The sequence below is a fragment of the Carcharhinus amblyrhynchos genome, chromosome 4 (assembly GCF_965287045.1).
Source record: "Carcharhinus amblyrhynchos chromosome 4, sCarAmb.v2.hapA, whole genome shotgun sequence".
NCBI classification, from domain to species: domain Eukaryota; kingdom Metazoa; phylum Chordata; class Chondrichthyes; order Carcharhiniformes; family Carcharhinidae; genus Carcharhinus; species Carcharhinus amblyrhynchos.
This window is the reverse complement of record NC_137327.1, coordinates 63359883-63382693: the sequence shown is the minus strand read 5'-3', so window position 1 is coordinate 63382693 and position 22811 is coordinate 63359883. Positions and strand designations below refer to the sequence as shown.

The 22811-nt window shown below is 43.7% G+C and overlaps 1 protein-coding gene across 1 annotated transcript in view; it reads right to left on the bottom strand.

The window, feature by feature from the left end:
* Window positions 1-22811, bottom strand: part of hydin (HYDIN axonemal central pair apparatus protein) — a 1114396-nt gene that overhangs the window by 71789 nt on the left and 1019796 nt on the right. The window contains exons 77-78 of the mRNA XM_080187991.1: window positions 12412-12610; window positions 5636-5794 (exon numbers count right to left, since the gene is read on the bottom strand). Coding sequence (XP_080044117.1) covers window positions 5636-5794; window positions 12412-12610 — 358 coding nt within the window. The remainder of the gene's footprint in view (window positions 1-5635; window positions 5795-12411; window positions 12611-22811) is intronic.

The following is a 22811-nucleotide window of genomic DNA, read 5'->3' as shown; positions in this document are numbered from 1 at the left end:
GGTGAGCTGGTAGGATAGGGCGAGAGGCAAAACTCAGGATCGCACCTGTTTTTCGCCACTGACAATCTTACCTGCACTGATATGCTGGCAAAATAAGCTTCACACCCAGACCAGCACAGGAAGTGAGCGGTCGCACAGGGCGGTGGATAGAGGAGAGCCGGTGGATGTGGTGTTTCTTGATTTTCAGAAGGCGTTTGACAAGGTACCTCACAAGAGGTTATTGCAGAAGGTAAGGGGGCATGGAGTTGGGGGTAGGGTGTTAGCGTGCATAGAGGATTGGTTGTCAAAGAGGAGGCAGGGAGTGGGGGTCAATGGGTGCTATTCGGATTGGCGGTTGGTGACTAGTGGAGTGCCCCAGGGGTTGGTGCTGGGGCCTCAGCTATTTACCATTTATATAGATGATCTGGAGGAGGGAACCGAGTGTATGGTGTTGAAATTTGCTGATGACACCAAGATTGGTAGAACGGCAAATTGCGCGGAGGGTGTGGCGAGTCTGCAGAAGGATCTAGATAGGCTGGGCGAATGGGCCAGGAAATGGCAAATGGAATTTAATGTTGGCAAGTGCGAGGTGGTCCACTTTGGTAGGAATAATGGTAGGAAGGACTATTACTTACATGGCGAAAAACTGCAGCAGGCGACGGTACAGAGGGACCTCGGGGTCCTTGTGCATGGGTCGCAAAAACCCAGCCTGCAGGTGCAGCAGGTGGTCAGGAAGGCTAATGGGATGCTGGCCTTCATAGCGAGGGGGATTGAATGCAAAAGTAGGGAGGTCTTGCTGCGGCTGTACAGGGCATTGGTGAGGCCGCAGCTGGAGTACTGTGTGCAGTTTTGGGCGCCGTACTTACGCAAGGATATTTTGGCCTTGGAGGGAGTGCAGAGGAGGTTTACTAGGCTGATACCTGAGTTGAGGGGGTTGAGCTATGAGGAGAAGCTGAATAAACTAGGCTTGTACTCGTTAGAGTTTAGAAGAATGAGAGGAGATCTCATTGAGACATATAAGATGATGAATGGGATGGATAGGATAGAGGTGGAGAGACTCTTCCCGCTCAGAAAGGACAGTAGGACTAGGGGGCACAGCCTCAAGATAAAGGGGGGGCGGTTTAGAACGGAGTTGAGGAGGAACTTCTTCACTCAAAGGGTGGTGAATCTCTGGAATTCTCTGCCCGTTGAGGTGGTGGAGGCTGCCTCACTAAATATTTTTAAGACGCGGGTTGATGGGTTTTTGATAAGCGAGGGGATTAAGGGTTATGGGGGGAGGGAGGGAATGTGGAACTGAGCCACGACAGATCAGCCATGATCTTATTGAAGATAAGCAGGCTTGAAGGGCTAGATGGCCTACTCCTGCTCCTATTTCTTATGTTCTTATGTGATGTCTGTAGGGGGTAGTGTTGGGGAGGTTGTGGTGAGGGGTTGGCAGGAGGTTTCTCAGTATGCTGGGAGATCAGGACATCTGCACAACAGTGCCCTAAGAAGTCAGCATCTGGCCACATCAGGAAGCTTAGGCTCCACGCCCATCTGTTGCTGGTGAGAATCGCATCCTGGCACCTTTTTTTAACTATGTGCCTCATGATTGTGATTGGAAACTCACCCAAGATAATGTGTGCAATTTTCGACTGTTATCACATTTCTTCAGTACCTTTTCATAACATTTTACCCTCTAAGTGCCGAATGAGCTATAAAACGGAAGAGCTTCAAACCTGTTTTTTAGGTGAGTTTGAAAATGCAATCTTCTGACACTTTATCATTTTTTTGGACAGAAGTGCAATTCACATCATTAGGGGGAGCATATGCTTGCAGGTGAAGCTGGCTAGAGACTGCATGGGGTGCCATTACACAGGTGCCCCAAACTCCCAGTGAACTGGGAAACTTCATGCCACCCCTTCCACCAATGTAATGGCAATGTAAACCCCCTTCCCCATGGCAACTTAGGTCACCAGTAACATGGCATGGGGACCCTCCTTGAGTCCCCCATCACAACCCCCTCTATGGGTCCCCTTGCATTGTCCCCCTTTGCCTGTCCAAGCCCCCCTTCTTCCCCCCAACCCGTAAGTCACTCCCTCACTCTCTATGCCACTCCCACCCCGACTGCTGATCACTCCCCCTTGCATTCCATAGCCTGCTGATCACCCCTCTTGCAAACCCCATTGCCAATTACCCCCCCTTGTATTCCTCTCCCCCGATCACCTGCCTTGTATACTCCCCACCCATCACCTCCCCTTTCATACCCTTCCCCACCTATCACCCCTGTGCATACTCCCCTGCCAATCAACCTCCAGAGATGTGGAGCATATGCTTCCACTAGTGGGGCATTCTAGGATGAGAGTCATCGTCTTAGGATAAGGGGTAGCAAATTTAAACCAGAGTTTAGGAAAAACTACTGCTCCCAAGGGTTGTGAATCTGTGGAATTTGCTACCCCAAAGTGTGGTAGGTGCTGAGACAGTAAGTAAATTTAAGGAGGAGTTAGACAGATTTTTAATTGATATTAGGTTGAATGGTTATGGGGAGAACACAGGAAAATTGGGATGAGGAGCATCTCAGCCATGATCGAATGGCGGAGTGGACTCGATGGCCTGAATGGCCTAATACTGCTCCTATATCTTATGAACTTATGAACCCCCATCTGCAGTGATTCCTCCACCATAGAGTGTCCCTCTTGCCTCCCCCCATCATAGTCCCATTCTCAGTCAGGCTCCATATGCACTAAGGCCCCACCCACTTGGCACTTCCTTGACACAGATGGGCAGTGCCAGGGTACTATGTGGACACTATCAGGCTGGCACTACCCCATGGGCACTGTCTGACAACGCCTCCAGCCACCTGGGGGCTTCACTTGCCTGTGATTCCCCCAGCAAGGCCATCACACCTAGTCTCCGCTGGTGGAGACCAGCTGTGATTCTTGCCAGTGTGAGGACCAACCGGTGAGGAGGTAAGTGTAATTGAGCCTAGACAATGCTTGAACTGAAGCTGATGTAAACATGAGAATAACTGTGCAAACACCTGCTCTTTCAGACATTTCATTAAAATCAAGATCAATTTCAATATGAACAGTATTAGCAATATGAACTGACAATATCAATCTGGCAGTCAAAAACACAGAGGATGGAAAGTGAGGCAAGAAGACAAAGCTTGACAAAAAGACATTTTACTTTAAAATTTTGAAGTATTGAAGTATTAAAAGTGCGCATTCATGCTTATCTTGCAGCTTCCACCTTTGCGTTCTGTGTGGCGAGGGTAGATGAGGAGGGGGCGTGAAGGTGAGGAGGTTGGCCCAGGAATGAAAGCGAGCATGAGGCTCCATTAACTGTAAACCTGTCTTTACTTGGAAGCATTTTAAACTGTGAGGTGGAAAGTAATCGACTTCAAGAGGGCATAGGCAGCTCATGGGATGACTTGACAAATGATCAAATGGGCAAATGATACATTTATTGCAGGGAACTGTGAAGTGATTAGTTTGGTAGGATGAACAAGAAAAGGCAATATAAAATAAAGTATATCATTCTACAGTAAGGAGTGCAAGAGTCTGTAATCTTTTAAAGGTGGAGAGAGATTAAAAATTCAAAATTCATGTGGGAACCTAGGCTTTATATATAGTGGCATACAGCACAAAAGGAAGGGGGCTTTGGCAAACATCATAAAGCACTGGTCAAACACAACTGACTACCCTGTCCAGTTATCTGCACCACACATAGAAAGGATGTAAAGCCATTGAATGGAAAGGGCATAGGAAAAATGTACAGGAATGGTTCTGAGATTGAGAGACTACAGTTATGAATGTTATAGCAGCTGAAGTTGTCCTCCTTAGAGAAGCCAAGTTGAGAAGAGAGTTGGCAGAGGTGTTCAAAATTATCAGAGACAAGGGAGAAATTGTTCCCTGTGATGACTTCAGCCAAGCAAATGAGGTTGGCTTGCTGGAGTATGAACTACCTGATGAATCTTTCCACGCTCCTGATCTACAGGCGCCTGGTGTGGAGGGGGATGTATCGGTACACTGATCTCCTCGTGAACCTGCTGCTGGGCCTGGCGCGACGCGCCATCAACAGGTCCAGGCAGCGGGCAATCGACGGGGCCGTCCGTCCCGACTGCCTGCCCCTCTACCGTGGCTATGTTCGCAGCCAGGTGTCCCTGGAGAGGGAGCACGCAGTGTCCACGGGCGCAGTCAATGCCTTCTGCGCCCGCTGGTCACTGCAGGGGCTGGTATGCGTTATAGACCCTCATAACCACATTTTGATTTAATGTTTTAAGTTTCCTTTGGACTTTGGTTTCTGTTCGGGCCATTTCCCCCACCTCCCCCCGCTACCTTTTTGGGGGGCTGCCCCTCTTAATTTGTCCCTAAGTTAATTTGAGTTGGTTTTACTCGTTTGGCCCATGAAAAGAACTACCTGATGAATCTTTCCACGCTCCTGATCTACGGGTGCCTGGTGCAGAGGAGGGGGCAGGTCGGGAGGAGGACCTCCTCATGAACCCGGTCTTGGGCCTGGCGAGGTGAGCTTTCAACAGATCCAGGCAGTGGGCGATCGACAGGGTCATCCATCCCGACTGTCTGCCCTTCTATCACGGTTACATTCGCGGCTAGATGTCCCTAAAGAAGGAGCATGTGGTGTCCACAGGCGCAGTTGACAGCTCCTGTGCCTGCTGGGCACCGCAGGGGCTGGCGTGCATTATAGACCCTCACAACCACATTTTGATTTAACGTTTTAAGTTTCCTTTGGACTTTGGTTTCTGTTTGGGCCGTCTCCCCCCAGCTTCCTTTTCGGGGGGCCGCCCCTCTTAATTTGTCCCTAAGTTAATTTGAGTTTGTTTTACTCGTTTTGGCGCATGACAAGAACTACCTGATGAGTCTTAATTGATGGTTAAATCAGGAGCCTCATGCTCCCTATTTAAAGCAGGTGTGTGAGCCTTCCAGCCTGCATTTAGCAAGGAGCAACTGGAAAGCTGACCGTGTGAAGATGTATGGTGTAAATAAAGTAACTTGGTGATGGTACTTTTGCCTTCATGAAGCTATTACATTCCCATTGATTGAAGTGTTGAGAACAAGGTGGTACTAATATATAGTGATTAGAGAGAGAACTAGGGGTGACATAGTAGGAAAACATTGGAAGGACAGTGATGGTTAGTATCTGGAGTGCATTGCCTGGCTGCTTGGTGGATGTTCATTTGTCTGCAACTTTCAAAAGGATGTTTGCTAATTATCTGAAGGGAAAAGATTTGCAGGGTTATGAAGGCAGGGGAGTGGGGCTAGCTGATTTGCTTTTGCAGAGCCTGGACGTGATGGGCCAAATACTGTCCTGTGTTGTAACCTTCTATCACTCTGTGATTTGATGACTCTAAGTGCTTTATCTTGCCAGCTTGGATCTCGTTTGTCTCCCTTGTTGGGACCATGAATTGGATTTAATGTGATTTTGAATATGGTTTTTGGAGCAAGCAAAGAATGGGTTTGGGTTAGCCTGGTCCATTGAGCATTGGCTTTGTATCTCTAAGGATGGAGTAAAAAACTAAAACAAAATGTAGTGATTAGAGGAGATCTCCTGCTGTCTACAATATCTCCAACATATCGTGTTTAGAGAAGCACCACACCACAACAGATATTCAGGGTAGATTGCATTGTAAGAGTATAGGGAAACTGGTAGTCCATACCTTGACATCCTGAAGAAGCTGTTGGTTGGGATTCACAGTGACAGTGAATGTTAGGGGTGCACTGCTTCTGTTGATGATTGGCACTACTTTCTTCACAATCTGTCCAACCCTGGGAGCTTGCAAATTAACCACTTTGTGCTTGTGATTGACTACTTCAATCTGAAAGGGCAGTAAGTAGAAATCATTATTATAATTTATGTCACAACAGATGCAGATAAAATAAGAGTAAATTACAGAAAGATAGTAGCAGGTATACTGCTATACTCAAATTACAGTGGAGTTCTCCATGTGTTATTATGGTTTTTTTCTGGTATCATAAAATGCACAAATTCAATGCTGTACTTCCTATGCATAACAGTGACCACATTTCAAAATGTACTTTATTGGGATGTTCTATGGTTATGAAAGGCACTTATTAAAAACAGGTTTCTTTTCTTTCTTGATCTCTAGTTGCATATGTATTTCAGAAAAAGCAGAGATGTCATGAACATTTCTGAACTACCTCCTCGGAAGTCGGTGTCCCTTCAGCAGATTCCCTTTATTTACAAACTTAATTCCACTTCTATATGTACTCCAAATACAAAGTCAGAATCTGGAGTGTCAGTAGCCCTGACATTCCTCAGTATACATACAGATGAGACTCCCTGATTGGGCAGGCAAATTGTTAGGTCAATCAGAGAGCTCATACTCCAAGATACAACCTCATGGGTCTCGTTGATGTCATTATAAGTTCATGCTCAGTTTCTTTCTCAGTGGGAGATCAGGACAACGTAGGTGGGGAAGGTAGTCAAGAAGGCATATGGCATGCTTGCCTTCATTGGCTGGGGCATTGAGTTTAAAAATGGCCAAGTCGTGTGGCAGGTTGCAGCATGAGATGGGAATAGAGGAATATGGTCCCTGGAAGCATAGGGGGTTTTAGTTAAGTTGGGCAACATGTTTGGTGCAGGCTTGGAGGGCCTGTGCTGTAATTTTCTTTGTTCTTTGTTTATAGAACCTTAGGCCACACTTGGAATAAAATGTTCAATTCTGGTTGCCACACTGCCAGAAGGACGTGTATGCTTTGGAGAGGGTACAGAAACAATTTACCACGATGTACCTAGTATGGAGGGCAATAGTTATGAGGAGAGATTGGAGAAACTTGGTTTGTTCTCACTGGAACGACTGAGGTTGAGGGGCGACCTGATAGAAATCTACAAGATTATGAGGAGCATGGACAGAGGGGATAGTCAGGAGCTTTTTCCCAGGATGGAAGAGTCAATTATTTGGGGGCATAGGTTTAAGGTGCAAGGGCCAAGATTTAAAGGAGGTGTATGAGGCAAGTTTTTTTGTGTGTGTGCCTGGAACTCGCTGCCAGGGGAGGTAGTGGAAGCAGATATGATGGTGACTTTTAAGGGGCATCTTGACAAATACATAAATAGGGTAGGAATGGAGAGACATGGTCCCTGCAAGGATAGGGGGTTTTAGTTCAGTCAGGCAGCATGGTTGGTGCAGGCTTGGAAGGCTGAAGAATCTGTTCCTGAACTATAATTTTCTGTGTTCTTTGTTGGCAATCTGGAAAAATTCTAGTGGAAATGGAACTTCCTAGGAATCACCTGTTGTGACTATATTCCCAGTCAAACAGTTGCTTTGGGAGTCTGGTGTATAAATGATACTCAGGTACAGTGGGTCTGGTTTTAGAATCATAGAGGTTTACAGCACGGAAACAGGTCCTTTGGCCCAACTTGTCCATGCCACCCTTTTATCTTAGCCACTAAGCTAGTCCCAATTGCCCATGTTTGGCCATAACCCTCCATACTCATTTAACCAATGTAACTGTCAAAATTGTACTCACCTCTACTACTATCTCTGGCAGCTTGTTCCACAACTCACCACCCTCTATGTGGGGAAAAAAAAGTTACCCCTCTGGACCCTATTGTATCTCTCCCCTCTCACCTTAAACCTATGCCCTCTCGTTTTAGACTCCCCTACTTCTGGGAAAAGATATTGACTATCTTGCTGATCTATGCCCCTCATTATTTTATAGACCTCTAAAGATCACCCCTAAGTCTCCTTAGCGCCAAGGAAGAAGGTCCAAGTCTATCCAGCCTCTCCTTATAATTCAAGCTATTAAATCATTTCGGCACTCTCTCTAGTTTAATCACATTGTTTCTACAATAAGATGACCAGAACCATACACAGTATGCAAAGTGTGGCTTTACCAATGTCTTGTACAAATTCAACAAGACATCCCAACTCCTGTATTCAACGTTCTGACCAATAAAACCAAGCACCGCCAAATGCCTTCTTCACCACTCTGTTCACCTGTGGCTCCACTTTCAAGGAGCTATGAACTTGTACAGTACTGTAGGGATTCTATGAAATTCTACGTACCCCTAGATCTCTTTGTTCTACAATTCTCTCCTCAACCCTACGATTAACTGATTAAGTCCTGCCCTTGTTCGAACTACCAAAATGCATCACCTCTCATTTATCTAAATTAAATTCCACCTGCCGTGCCCATTGACCCAATTGATCAAGGTCATATTGTAATCCTAGATAACTTTCTTCACTGTCAACTCTGCCACCAATCTTAATGTCATCTGCAAAATTACTAATCATGCCTCCTAAATTCTCATCCAAATCATTCATGTAAATAACAAATAACCATGGACCCAGCAACAATCCCTGAGACACACTGGTGGTCACAGGCCTCCAGTTTGAAAAACAACCCTCTATAACCACTCTCTGTCTTCTGTTATTAAGCCAATTTTGTATCCATTTGGTTATATCACCCTGGATCCTGTGAGATTTAACTTTATGCAACAACCTACCATGCGGTACCTTGTCAAAGGCCTTGCTCAAGTCTATGCAGACAAAATCAACTGCACTGCCCTCATCTACCTTCTTGGTTACCCCTTCAAAAATCACAATCAAATTTGTGAGGCATGATTTTCCACTCATAAAGCCATGCTGATTGTCCTTAATCAGTCCATGTCTCTCTAAATGCCTGTAGATTCTAACAACTTACCCACTACAGATGTTAGGCTCACCAGCCTGTAGTTCTCAGGCTTTTCCCTGCAGCCCTTCTTAAACAAAGGCACAATATTTGCCACCTTACAATCTTCAGGCACCTCACTTGTTGTTGTCGATGATTCAAATATCTCTGCTAAGGGAGCCACAATTTCCTCCCTAGCTTTCCACAACATCCTGGGATACACTTCATCAGGTCCCAGGGATTTATTTACCTTGATGCTCTTTAAGACTTCCAGCATCCGCTTCTGTTATATGTGTATTCCTCAAGACATCACTATTTATTTCCCCAAGTTCCCTAACATCCATGCCTTAGTCTGAACAGTAAAAACTGATGAGAAATATTCATTTAGAATCTCAACCCCCATTTCTTGTGGATCCGTACATAGATGACCTAGTTGATCCTTAAGAGGCCCTACTCTCTCCCTTGTTACTCTTTTGCTTTTTATGTATTTGTAGAATTTCTTTGAATTCCCCTTTGCCTTATCTGCCAAAGCAATCTCACATCCCCTTTTTGCCCTCCTAATTTCTCCCTTAACTTTACTCCTACACCCTCTGTATTCTTCAAGGAATCCTCTTGATCCCAGCAGCCTATGCAGTGCCTCCTTCTTCTTCTCGACCAGGACCTCAATATCCTGAATCATCCAGGGATCTCTACTTCTATCAGCCTTGTCTTTCACTCTAAAAGGAATGTGCTTACCGTGAACCCTGGTTAATGGTTTTGAAAGCCTTCCACTTACCTGGCATCCCTTTGCCTGCCAGCAGACTCCCCCAATCAATTTTTGAAAATTCCTGTCTAATACGATCAAACTTGGCTTTGCCCCAATTTAGAATTCTAACTTTTGAGAGATTAGTGGTTGCTGTTGGGCATGTTGACTTGGGAGAGGATGCTGAATTTGGAGGATTTAGCAAAGACACTGCTGATGGTGCTTCTCTACTGTTTTAAGATCCCTCTCTGAGGTTGTTCAAGACTTCAAAGCATATGGCAGCGCCAGGGATCTTGACTGTAAGGTAAACAATGAACCTAGTCTCGGGTCTGAGATCCTGGCTCACAAATTCTTTGCCTCAAGTTGGTTGAAGGTTGATCTGGCATGTTCATACAATGATGAATTTCATCATCTGGGTCTTCAAGAGGAGTTTGAGTTTATTGATTAGTCAAAAGTAGGTTTACAATAACACTGCAATGAAGTTACTGTGAAAATCCCCGAGTCGTCATACTCCGGCGCCTGTTAGAGTACACTGAGGGAGAATTTAGCATGGCCAATGTACCTAATCAGCACCCGGAGGAAACCCATGCATGTACAGGGAGAAAGTGCAGACTCCACACAGACAGTGACCCAAGCTGAGGATCGAATCTGAGTCCCTGGAGCTGTGAGGCAGCAGTGACAATCACTGTGCAACTGTGCCGCCCCTACGCTTCCAAGATACAAAAACAATCTAGATTTTCCCAAAGGTGTTGTGCTGTGGGAGCTGGATAGAGGAAGTCCTTAATTTTCGAGATGTTTAGTGAAATGCCATTTTCTCACTTGCGTCAGAGAAGGTGTCAATATTGACCGAGAGTGCACATACATGCATCATTACAATACTGAAGTTCGCGACAGACATTAATTGAAGTTTGCTGATTTCTCAATGTTCTATGGCGGAACCTTATTTCAGAACATTATCATGACTTTATATGATCCATATGCCAGATTCATTTCCCTTCTATCAAACATTCTATTCATGGAAGTGTCCCGGCAGAACAGCGTGAAGCTCAACAGGTCTCTGAAGGTATGTTGATTCTTAACTATCCTCCAAAATGATCACGCAATTGTATCAAACCATATGAATAAATCAAATAAACATAAAGCTTTATGTGGATCTTATAGCACCTTGACCAGTGTGTTAGGTGATTCCTGAGCAAGTGCCAGGGATGGTTCTAGGGTTGGCAGGTGGTTGCAGGGTTTATAGGTTTGGTTCAATGCCACTTTTTCTCTCCAACATCAGCCCTTGCTAATATCCAGAAAAGTCCTGGCCTTTACTCCATGAGGACCATATGCTGGTTACACCAAACAATATAGTCATAGATAGACAAATCTGTGGTAGGTAGATTGGTGTGGATGAAGTCAATAATGTTTTTCCCTCTTGTTGCTTCCCTCACCATCTCCCACAGGCCCAGTCTTTCAGATATATTCTTCAAGACTCAGCCAGTTCAAAGTTTAATCAGTAGTGGTACCACCTCTCTTGATAATAGACATTGAAGGCAGATTGTAGATGATAATCATCAGAACATTTCTTTGTCTATTTGGCCTGATGGAACAAGACTTCATGGAGTCTGGAATAATTGTTCAGAGCTCCCAGTGTTATTCCCCACTGATTATATATGTGCAACCATCTCTGTCCTCCAATGGGACAAAACATATTCATGAACAGTAATGGGAGAATCTGGGGATCCTGGTTTTAAAGTATGATTCTGAAAGTATGCAATGTCAAGCTGTCGTTTGATTAGTCTGTGGGACAACGCTTGCAAATTTGGAACTAATCCCTAAACATTAGTAAGAAAGACATTACAGAGTAATGAGTAGGGTGATGCTGGATGATCTATCCTGCTTTATGTTTGTTTGATTTATCCATATGGTTTGATACAATTGAGTGGCTGTTTTGGAGGATAGTTAAGAGACGAGCACATTACACTGGGGCTGCTATTTGCAGTCACATCTTGGTCAGACAGAGGAAGAACATTAGTGAATCTGATGGTTTTTTTATGACAATCTGGTAATTTCATGGTCATCTGCAGAGATGGGATTTTCCTTCCAGATTTACTTATGTCTCTGGAGCAGTGGTCCATGCTTCTAAATTACTAGTCCAGTAACGTTATCAGGGAGCTACCATTCCCATGCAACCTTCCCCAACTATTGCCACATTTAAGCTTTAACAAGAAATACAGAGAAAATTATTTTGTTCCAGCAGTTTGGGCTAGAATCAAACACAGAATCTAAAGTTTCTGTATCCCACAGTTCCATTTGTCATTTCTGAGCAATCAGGGATCTGGTTTTTCATTGTTGTTGTCAACACTGCCATTTCATGCTTGCGCCCCCTTGGTTCACGTAACTTTTACCAGCCATGCAAAACTCTTCTCCAGCAATACGTAACTCTTCTCCAGTTCTAGAGATATATGAACAGTGAGTTAGGATGGACTTCACTGCAGGATTCCACTTTACTTTCTGTACCAGGTTCCTGATCTCTCTTGGCACGGGGGTGCAATATTGTTTGATGGGATGTATGTCTGTGGGTGGAGCAGAGGAACAGTGCCCAGTGCTAGACTTTCCAATAGAAAAGCTATGTTTTTTGTTTAGAACTCGATGATTTTTCCAATTTTGACGAAGCAGCCTGTCATTTAAGAGGCTATCTGAAAAGCACTGGACATTAGATAGGTCACCAGAAATTCTCTTTAAGGTAAAGCTGTTTCTATTTATTATTGTACCTCATGATATGGAGACATTGAACATTTAGGTTATTTGGTGAATTTTCATCATCAGCAAAGGAACCCTCAAAATCCAATTGATAATCCCAGCCCCACTTTTAACTCCTGACTTGGAATAAAGGGACCAACTGTGTGTCTTTCTCCAATTAAGAAAAGCCAAGTATCTGCAGGGACAAAGATATTAAACGCGACATTATGAGAATTGAGATGCCTCCGATCCTGGAGCCTGGATTGGAAATATCCAGAACAGGAAATATAGGCTATCTCTCAGATACCCCCAACAATTTTTTAGATGCAAACCTACCTTCATCTCCACACCTTGGCCAAAGATCTTGATGCTTTGTTGGGTAAGTCCATTGATTTCAAAAGTGACCGTTTCTTGGTATTTGATGGGCTGCCTTGGGTAAAATAAAATGATGGCTTCCGTTGTTTTCTTTGGTGCCAAGGCACAAGGTTGGAACTTTACCTCCATGTAAGAGTTGTTGGGGAACAAGCAATCCAGACTTGTGGTAAGAAGCGAAAGTAAAAGGTTATACGCAGAATGTTCACACAGTTAATAAGTTAAAATATATTATGTTTCAACCATCACTACAGTAGCCAGTTGTTGGAAATTCTTCTCTGTATTCCCATGAATATCAAAGATTAAAGGATGATGTAACTTAGGTGTTGAAGGTAATTAAATAACTTGACAGGATAGATTGAGAGAAACTATTTCCTCAGGAACAAAGAGACATGCTCAGAAAATCAGAGCTAGGCTATTCAGCACAACATTAGGAAGATTGCAAGAAGTAATGGAAAGTTGGAATACTCTCAAAAAAGATGTTGAGGCCAGGTAAAAGGAAAAGGACAGGAAAAAGAACAAAGGAAAAGATTTTTCAGATGGTGCAAGATAGGAAAGATGAAATGGCTAATGAGCTGATGGCGCAGGATTTAGTGGAGTGATAATGGAACAAGTAATGAAACAAAAAATGTGGCGAAAGGTGTGAATGGCAGATTACACTGCCACCTGAAAGCACAATAAAAGAAGGAAGACCAAAATCAGAGAGAATACAAGAAACAAAATGGAGGCAGAAGTTATGATCTTAGATTGTTGAACTCAACGTTGAGTCTGGAATGTTGTAAAATGTCAAATCAAAAGTATCATGAGTCAAGTTCACACTGAGCTTCATTGGAATACTGTAGGGGACTGAGATCATGATAAGAGCAAGTTGAAGAACTAAAACGACTATGAGCTCGGGGTCAAGCTTCCAGACTGAATAAAGTGTGGTGCACCTAATCTGCATTTGATTTCCTCAGTGTTCAGGGGAAAGCATTTTGAGCAGTGCACTCAATAGACTAAATTGCAATTTCACCTGGAAGGAGAATTTGGGCTTTGGACAGGGAGAAGGAAGATTAAAAAAGGAAAGATATTTTGTTTGCTGTGCTTGTAAAAAAAAAAGCTGCCATTGGAAGAGGTATGGTTGTTGTGGGTCATTGAAGAGTAGATTAGGGTACTATCGGAATGTCTAAAGGGCAGGGGAATATGTGCTTGGTGTTGCCTCATGCTATGGAATGGCAGAAATGGTGGTGAATTATCAATTGAATACAAAGCCTGCTGGAATGCAAGGTCAGGATGAGGAAATCCTATCATTTTTCTGGGAGGGAGGGGAAGAGTTGTTATTATTCATTCATGGAATGTGGGTTTCATTGGTTGAACCAGCATTTACTGTCCATCCTTAATTGTCCTTGAGAAGGTAGTGGGGAGCTGCCTTCTTGAACCACTGCAGTCCACGTGGTGTAGACACATCCATATTGCTGTTAGAGAGGGAGTTCCAGGATGTAAACCCAACGACAGTGAAGGAATGGTAGCACAATGGCAAGCATGTGTGAGTCCAATGTGTGGGTTTCCTGCAGATGTCCAGTTTCCTTCCACAGTCCAAAGGTATGCTGGTTAGGTGGACTGGCTATATTAAATTGCCTGTTAGTGTCCAAAGATGTATAGGTTGGGTTAGGTAGATTAGTTTAGCCATGGTAAATGTGTTGGGTTACGAGGATTGGGCAGGGAGAGTTTGAGCCTGGATAAGATGCTCTTTCAGACAGTCGGTGCAGACTTGATAGGCCAAATGGTCCCCTTATGCACTATAGGAATTTTATGATATTTCCAAGTCAGGGTGGCGAGTGGTTTGAAGGAGCCTTTGCAGGTGGCGGTGTTGCCATGTGCCTGCTGCCCTTATTCTTCATAGATCATAGAAACCTACCATTCAGAAAGAGGCCATTCGGCCCATCAAGTCTGCACTGACCACAATCCCACCCAGGCCCAGCCCCCATATCTCTACATATTTACACACTAGAACATAGAACATTACAACGCAGTACAGGCCCTTCGGCCCTCAATGTTGCACCAACCAGTGGAACCAATCTAATGACCCTCTAACCTAAACTATTCCAATGCTATCCACAGACCATTTGAACGCCCTTAAAGTTGGCAAGTTCACAACTGCTGCAGGCAGGGCATTCCACGACCTTCCTACCCTCTGAGTAAAGAAATCCCTCTAACCTACGCCTCTCAGGACACTAAGGGCAATTTTTTTTTAGCATGGCCAATCAACCTAACCTGCACATCTTTGGACTGTGGGAGTAAACTGGAGCACCCAGAGGAAACTCACACAGACACAAGGAGAATGTACAAACTCCACACAAGCAGACAGTGACCCAAGCCGGGAATCGAACCCAGGGCCCTGTGCTACCGTGCCGCCTCACCACTGTGCTACCGTGCTGCCCCTATTCCATTTTTCTAGATGGTAATGGTCATGGATTTGGAAGGTGCTGTCTAAGGAGCCTTGGTGAGCTTTTGCAATGCATTTGCAGATAGTACATACTATCTGCAGGAGTGGACGGAGTGAATATTTGTGCATGGGTGCCAATCAGGAGCCCCATTGAGTCAGCTTTGTCCTAGATGGTGTAAAGCTTCTTGAGTGTTGCTGGAGTTGCACTCATCCAGGCAAGTGGAAAGTATTCCATCATATTCCTGACTTGTGCCTTATAGATGGCGGACAGCATTAAAGGAGTCAGAAGTGAGTCATTCACCACAGGATTCAAGTCCTCCAACCTGCTCCTGCCACCAGGGTATAAAGAACAAAGAACAGTACAGGACAGGAACAATCCTTTCACCATCCAAGCCTGCAACGATCATTATATCTGCTTACATTAAAACTGTATGCACTTACAAAGTCTGTATCCTTCCATTCCCATCCTATTCCTGGCAGAGTATTCCCTTAAGAGTTTGCATATCAATAGAGATCTGGGTGTACAGGTACATAGGTCACTGAAAGCAGCAATGCAGGTGGACAAGATAGTCAAGAAGGCATATGGCATGCTTGCCTTCATTGGCTGGGGCACTCATTTTAAAAATTGGCAAGTCATGTTGCTCATTTATAGAACCTTAGTGAGGCTGCAGTTAGAATATAATGTTCAATTCTGGTCGCCACACTACCAGAAGGATGTGGAGGCCTTCGAGAGGATACAGAAAAGGTTTACCAGGATGTTGCCTGGTATGGAGGGCATTAGCTAATGAGGAGAGGTTGGAGAAACTTGGTTTGTTCTCACTGGAACGATGGAGGTTGAGGGGTGACTTGATAGAAGTCTACAAGATTATGAAAGGCATGGATAGAATGGATAGTCAGAAGCTTTTTCCCAGGGTGGAAGTGTCAATTACTAGGGGACATAGGTTTAAGGTGCAAGGGCAAAGTTTAAAGGAGATATACAAGGCAGATTTTTTACACAGAGAGTTGTGGGTGCCTGAAACTTGTTGCAGCAGAGGTGGTGGAAGCAGATACAATAGTAAATTTTAAGGGCGTCTTGACAAATACATGAATAGGATGGGAATAGAGGGATATGGTCCCCGGAAGGGTAGGAGGTTTTAATTAACTCAGGCAGCAAGATCGGTGCAGGCTTGGAGGACCGAAGGGTCTGTTCCTGTGCTGTAATTTTCTTTGTTCTTTGTCTTTGTTGTTATTCATGCATTCATCTGCTCCGCCCAAGACCGCAAGAAACTACAAAAGGACATGAGTGTAGCCCAATCTATCATGCAAACCAGTCTCATTCATTGACTCTGTCTGCAACTCCCGTTGCTTCGGCAAAGCAGCCAGTGTAATTAAGGACCCCATGCACCACGGACATACTCTCTTCAGCTTCCTTCCATCAGGAAAAAGATACAAGAGTCTAAGATAACATACCAACCTACTCAAGAACAGCTTCTTCCCTGTTGCCATCAGATTTTTGAATGGAACTACCTCACATTGATTTTCCTCTGCACCCTAGCTATGACTGTGACACTACATTCAGTACTCTTGTTTCCTTCTCTATGAATAATATGCTTTGTCTGTATAGCACACAAGAAACAATACTTTTCATTATGCTAATACGTGACAATAATAAATCAAATCAAAATCAAACATCATCTAAATGCCCCTTAAATGCTGCTATCAACCTGCTGCCACCACCTCCCAGGGCAATGCATTCTGGACATTCACCACTCTCTGTGTAAAAAAAACTTGCCTCGCACATCTCCTCTCAACTTTTCCCCACTCACCTTAAACCCATGTCCCCTAGTACTTGACTTTTCTACTTGAGGGAAGAGTATCTGATTATCCACTCTGTTCATGTCACTCATAACTTTCTAAATCTTTATCAGATTGCCCCTCAACCTCTGTCATTCCAGTGAGAACAAACTGTATTTATCTAACCTCTCCTCATAGCTAATGCCATCCAAATCAGACACCATCCTGGCAAACCTCGTCTGTACCCTTTCCAAAGCATCCACATTCTTCTGGTAGTGTGATGAGAAGAATTGTACACAATACTCCAAATGAAGCCTAGCTAAGGTTCTGTACAGCTATAGCATGATGTGCCAATCTTTATATTCCTTGCCAAAATGCATTACCTCACATTACCTCCGGATTAAACTCCATCTGTCATTTCTCCGCCCAAGTCTCCAACTGGTCTATATCTTGCTGCATCCTTTGACAATCCTCTTCCCTATCCGCAACTCCACCAATTTTTGTATCATCTGCGAGCTTATTAATCAGACCAGCTACATTTTCCTCCAAATCATTTATTTATACGACACACAACAAAGGTCCCAGAACTGATCCCTGTGGATCATCACTAATTACAGCTTCCATTCAGAAAAGCACCCCATCTATTGGTAACCTCTGTCTTCTATGCTCAAACCAGTTCTGTATCCATCTTGCCAGCTCTCCTCTGATCCCATGACTTCACCGTTCGTACCTTGTCAAATGTTTCACTGAAGTCCATGTATACAACATTCACTGTCTTTCTCTCATCTATCATCTTCATCGCTTCCTTGAAAAACTCGATCAAGTTAGTGAGGCACAACCTCCTCTTCACATCAGCTCCTTGAAGCCCATCTGCTTCAAGACAATGTGCATCATCCCAGTATCAAAGAAAAGCCAAGCAGCATGCCTTAATGATTATCATCCGGTGGCACTCTCATCCATCATTATGTACTGCTTTGAAAGGTCAGTCATGGCACAAATCAATTCCAGCTTCCCAGATTGTTTGGATCCACCACAGTTCACTTACCACCATTACAGGTCCAAGCAGATGCCATCTCCCTGGCCCTGCACTAAACCTAGGAACACCTAGATAACAAAGACACCTATGTCAGACTCCTATTTATTGATTACAGCTCAGCCTTCACACCGTTATTGCTACAAAACTAAACTCCAAACTCCATGGCCTGGGCCTCGGCACCTCCTTCTGCGACTAGAGCCTGAACTTTCTAACCCACAGACCACAATTAGTAAGGACAGGCAACAACTCCTCCACAATGATCATCCTCAACACTGGTGTCCCACAAAGCTGTGTCCGCATACTATACTACTTATACATCTATAACTGTGTGATCAAATTCCCCTCCAACTCAATTTTCATGTTTGCTGATGACACCACCGTAGTGGGTCAGATCTCAAACAAAGATGAAACAGAATGCAGGACTGAGATAGAGAATCTGGTAAACTGGTGTGACAACAATAATCCTCCCTCAGTGTCAATTAAACAAAGGAGATAGTCATCGACTTCAGGAAGCATAATGGAGAACATGACCCTGTCTACATCAATGGGGATGAAGTAGAAATGTCGAGAGCTTCCAGTTTTTTGGTGTCCAGGTCACCAACAACCTATCTTGTTCCCCCCCCGCCCCTGCCACCACCACCACCCCCGCCCCCCTGCATTGTGACACTATAATTCAGAAAGCCCCCAGTGCCTGTACTTTCTCAGATGACTAAGGAAATTTGGCATGTCAGTTATGATTCTCACCAACTTTACAAGATGCACCATAGAAAGCATTTGTTCTGGTTGTATCAAGAGCTTGGTTGGCTCCTGCTTTGCCCAAGACTGCAAGAAACTACAAAGTGTCGTGAATGCAGCCCAGTCCAATACACAAACTAGCCTCCCAAGCATTGACTCTGTCTACACTTCCTGCTGCCTCTGAAAAGCAGCTAGCATAATTAAGGACCTCACACACCCCAGACATAGTCTGTTCCAAATATTCCATCAGGGAAAGGATGCTAAAGTCTGAGGTAACGTACCAACCGACTTTAGAACAGCTTCTTCCTTGCTGCCATCAGACTATAGAATGGACCTACCTCGCACTAAGTTGATTTTTCTCTATACCCTAGGTATGACTGTAACACTACATTCTGCGCTGTCTCCTTTCCTTCTCTATGAACGGTATGCTTTGCCTGTGTAGCATGCAAGAAACAATCCTTTTTACTGTATGCTAATACATGTGACAATAATAAATCAAATCAAATCAAAACCATGCTGTTTATCACTAATATGCTCATTTGTTTCCAAATGTGAATAAATCTTATCCCTACGAATCTTTTCCAATAACTTCCCTGCCACTGATCTAAAGCTCATTGGCCTATTATTTCCTGGATTTCCCTGCTGCCCTTCTTAAACAATGGAACAACATTAGCTATCCTCCAGTCTTCTCGAACTTCACTTGTAGCCAGTGAAGATACAAAGATTTCTGTCAAAGCCCCAGCAATTTCCTCCCTCGCCTCCCTCAGTGCTCTCCCATCAGGCCCGGAGACTTATCTACTTTAATGCTTAAGTGGCCCAGCACCTCCTCCTTCTTGATATTGACAAGACCCAGAATATCTGCAAACCCTTCCCTAGGCTGCTCATCCTTGAAGTCCTTCTCTTTGGTGAATACTGAGGCAAAGTGTTCATTTAGTATTTCGCCCATTTCCTCTGGTTCCATAGAGTCATAGAGGTTACAGCATGGAAACAGGCCCTTTGGCCCAACTTGTCCATGCTCCCCTTTTTGTATAAACCCCTAAGCTAATCCCAATTGCTCGCTTTTGGCCCATATCCCCCTATACACATCACACCCATGTAACTGTCTAAATGCTTTTTAAAAGACAAAATTGTACCCTGGCAGCTTATTCCAGACACTCACCACCTTCTGAAGAAATTGCCCCTCTGGACACTTTTGTATCTCTCCCCTCTCACCTTAAACCTATGACCTCTAGTTTTGGACTCCCCTATCTTTGGGAAAAGATATTGACTATCTAGCTGGTCTGTGCCCCTCATTATTTTATAGATCTCTATAAGATCACTTCTCAACCTCCTACCCTCCAAAGAAAAAAAGTCCGGGTCTATCCAGCCTCTTCTTATAACTCAAACCATCAAGTTCCAGTAGCATCCTAATAAATCTTTTCTGCACTCTTTCTAGTTTAATTATATCCTTTCTATAATAGGGTGACTAGAACTGTATACAGTATTCCAAGTGTGGCCTTACCAATGTCTTGTACAACTTCAACAAGACGTCCCAACTCCTGTATTCAATGTTCTGACTGATGAAATGAAGCATGCCAAATGCCCTCCTCACCACTCTGTCCACCTGTGACTCCACTTTCAAGGAACTATGAACACGTACCCCTAGATCTCTTTGTTCTCTCCCCAGTGTCCTACTATTAACTGAATAAGTCCTGCCCTGGTTCAGTCTACCAAAATGCATCACCTCGCATTTGTCTAAATTAAACTCCATCTGCCATTCGTCAGCCCATTGGCCCAATTGATGAAGATCCTGTTGCAATTGGAGATAACTTTCTTCACTGTTCACTATGCCACCAATTTTGGTGTCATCTGCAAACTTACTAGCCATGCTTCCTATATTCTCATCCAAATCATTAATATAAATGACAAATAACAATGGACTCCGAGGCACACCACTGGTCACAAGCCTCCAGTTTGAAAAACAACCCATTACAACCACCCTCTGGCTTCCATCAAGAAGTGGATTGCTGGCGTTGGGCTGGGGTAAACACAGTAAGAAGTCTCACAGCGCCAGGTTAAAGTCCAACAGGTTTACTTGGTAGCAAAAGCCAAAAGTGAAGTCACAGGTGGACAGAGTGGTGAAGAAGGCATTTGGTGTGCTTCGTTTCATCGGTCAGAACATTGAATACAGGAGTTAGGATGACTTGTTGAAGTTGTACAAGACATTGGTAAGGCCATACTTGGCTTTTGCTACCAAATAAGCCTGTTGGATTTTAACTTGGTGTTGTCAGACTTCTTACTGTGCTTTCCATCAAGAAGCCAATTTTGTATCCATTTAGATACCTCACCCTGGATTCCATGAGATTTAATCTTATGCAACAACCTACCATGCAGTACCTTGTCAAGGGCCCTGCTAAAGTCCATGTAGACAACATCAACTCCACTGCCCTCATCTACCTTTTTGGTTACCCCTTCAAAAAACTCAATTATATTTGTGACACATGATTTTCCACTCACAAAGCCATGCTCACTATCCCTAATCAGTCCTTGCATCTCTAAATGCCTATAGATTCTGTCTCTTAAAATACCTTCCAATAACTTACTCACCACAGATGTGAGACTCACTTGTCTGTAGTTCCCAGGCTTTTCCCTGCAGCCCTTTTTAAACAAAGGCACAACATTTGCCACTGTCCAGTCTTTAGGCAACTCACCCGTGGCAATCGATGATACAAATATCTCTGCTAGAGGACGCACAATTTCCTCCCTAGCCTCCCACAATGTTCTGGGATACACTTCATCAGGTCCCAGAGATTTATCTATCTTGATGTGCTCTAACACTTCCAGCACGTCCTTCTCTGTAATATGTACACTCCTCAAGACATCACAATTTATCTCTCCAAGTTCCTTAACATCCATGCTTTTCTCAATAGTAAATACTGATGAGAAATATTCACTTAGGATCTCACCCATGCATAGATTCCCTCCACTATCCCTGAGTGGACCAACCCTTTATATATGTATATATATGGTGAGTCCAGTTCAGTTTCAGGTCAATGGAATCCCCCAGGATGTTGGTGGTCAGGGATTCAGTGATGACAATGCCATTGAATGTCAAGGTCCAATGGTTAGATTGTCTTTTGTTGAAGATAATCATTGCCTGGCATTTAAGTGGTGCAAATGTTACTTGCCACTTGTTGTGTCAAGCCTGAATATTGTCCAGGTCTTACTGCATCTGGACATTCTTGCTTCAGTATCTGAGGAGTCATGAATGGTACTGAACATTGTGCAATCATCAGTGCACATTCCTACTTCTGACCTTATGATAGAAGGATGATCATTGATGAAGCAGCTGACAATGGCTGGGCTTAGTACATTACCCCAAGGAACTCCTGCAGTGATATCGTGGGACTGAGATGATTCATCTCCAATATCCATTGATAGGATCTTTTAAGAGACGTTTAGATAAGTACATGGAACTTAATAAGCTAGAGGGTTCTAGGTAAGCCTAGTAATCTCTAAGGTAGCAACACGTTCAACACAACTTTTGGGCCGAAGGGCTTGTATTGTGCTGTAGTTTTTCTATGTTTCTAACCATCTTTCTTTCTTTGTGCTCGGTATGACTCCAACCAGTGGAGAGTTTTGCCTTGATTCCCATTAATTCTAGTTTTACTAAGGCTCCCTGATGCCACACTTGGTGAAATGTTACCTTCATGTCACTTTAACCTCACTGTTGGAGTTCAGCTATTTTGTCCATGACTGAATCAAGGCTGTAATGAGGAAACAAGTGACTCTTGAGGTACTCAAACTAATAGTTATCAAGCAAGTTATTGCTATGCAAGTAATGCTTGATGGTGCTATTGATGACCCCTTCCATTATTTTACTAATGTTCGAGAATAAATTGATAGTGTGGAAGTTAAAGTGCTCATACTAGAAAAGAATCATGCTTTCACCAAAAGAGCTTGTGAGAATATTATTATTTGCAGGCTTTCAAGGGAGTCTTTCTACTTTGGATTAATCTTTTTCTTGCCTAGGCCTCAAACATTCTGCTTTTTGACCTCCACCGGAGATGAACAAGACCAGATTTCTTTCTACAACAAATATCAAAGGCGAGATATGGGGATATGTTATACAAATGAAGGATTAGCAGAAGTCAATTTTCCATTGAATAAGAAAGGGTGAAAAGCCAGGAATTAATTGGCAAATATTTACATCAATGAAAGATGTGAAAAATCTCTTGTTCTTGATTTACTGTAATTGACAATAACTGCCAAGTTGTTTTTCTGTAACTTCAGAACTGCATCAGTCATTTCATAGAAACATAGAAAAACTACAGCACAATATCTCCCCTTCGGCCCACAAAGTTGTGCCGAACATGTCTCTATCTTACAGATTACTAGGCTTACCTATAGTCCTCT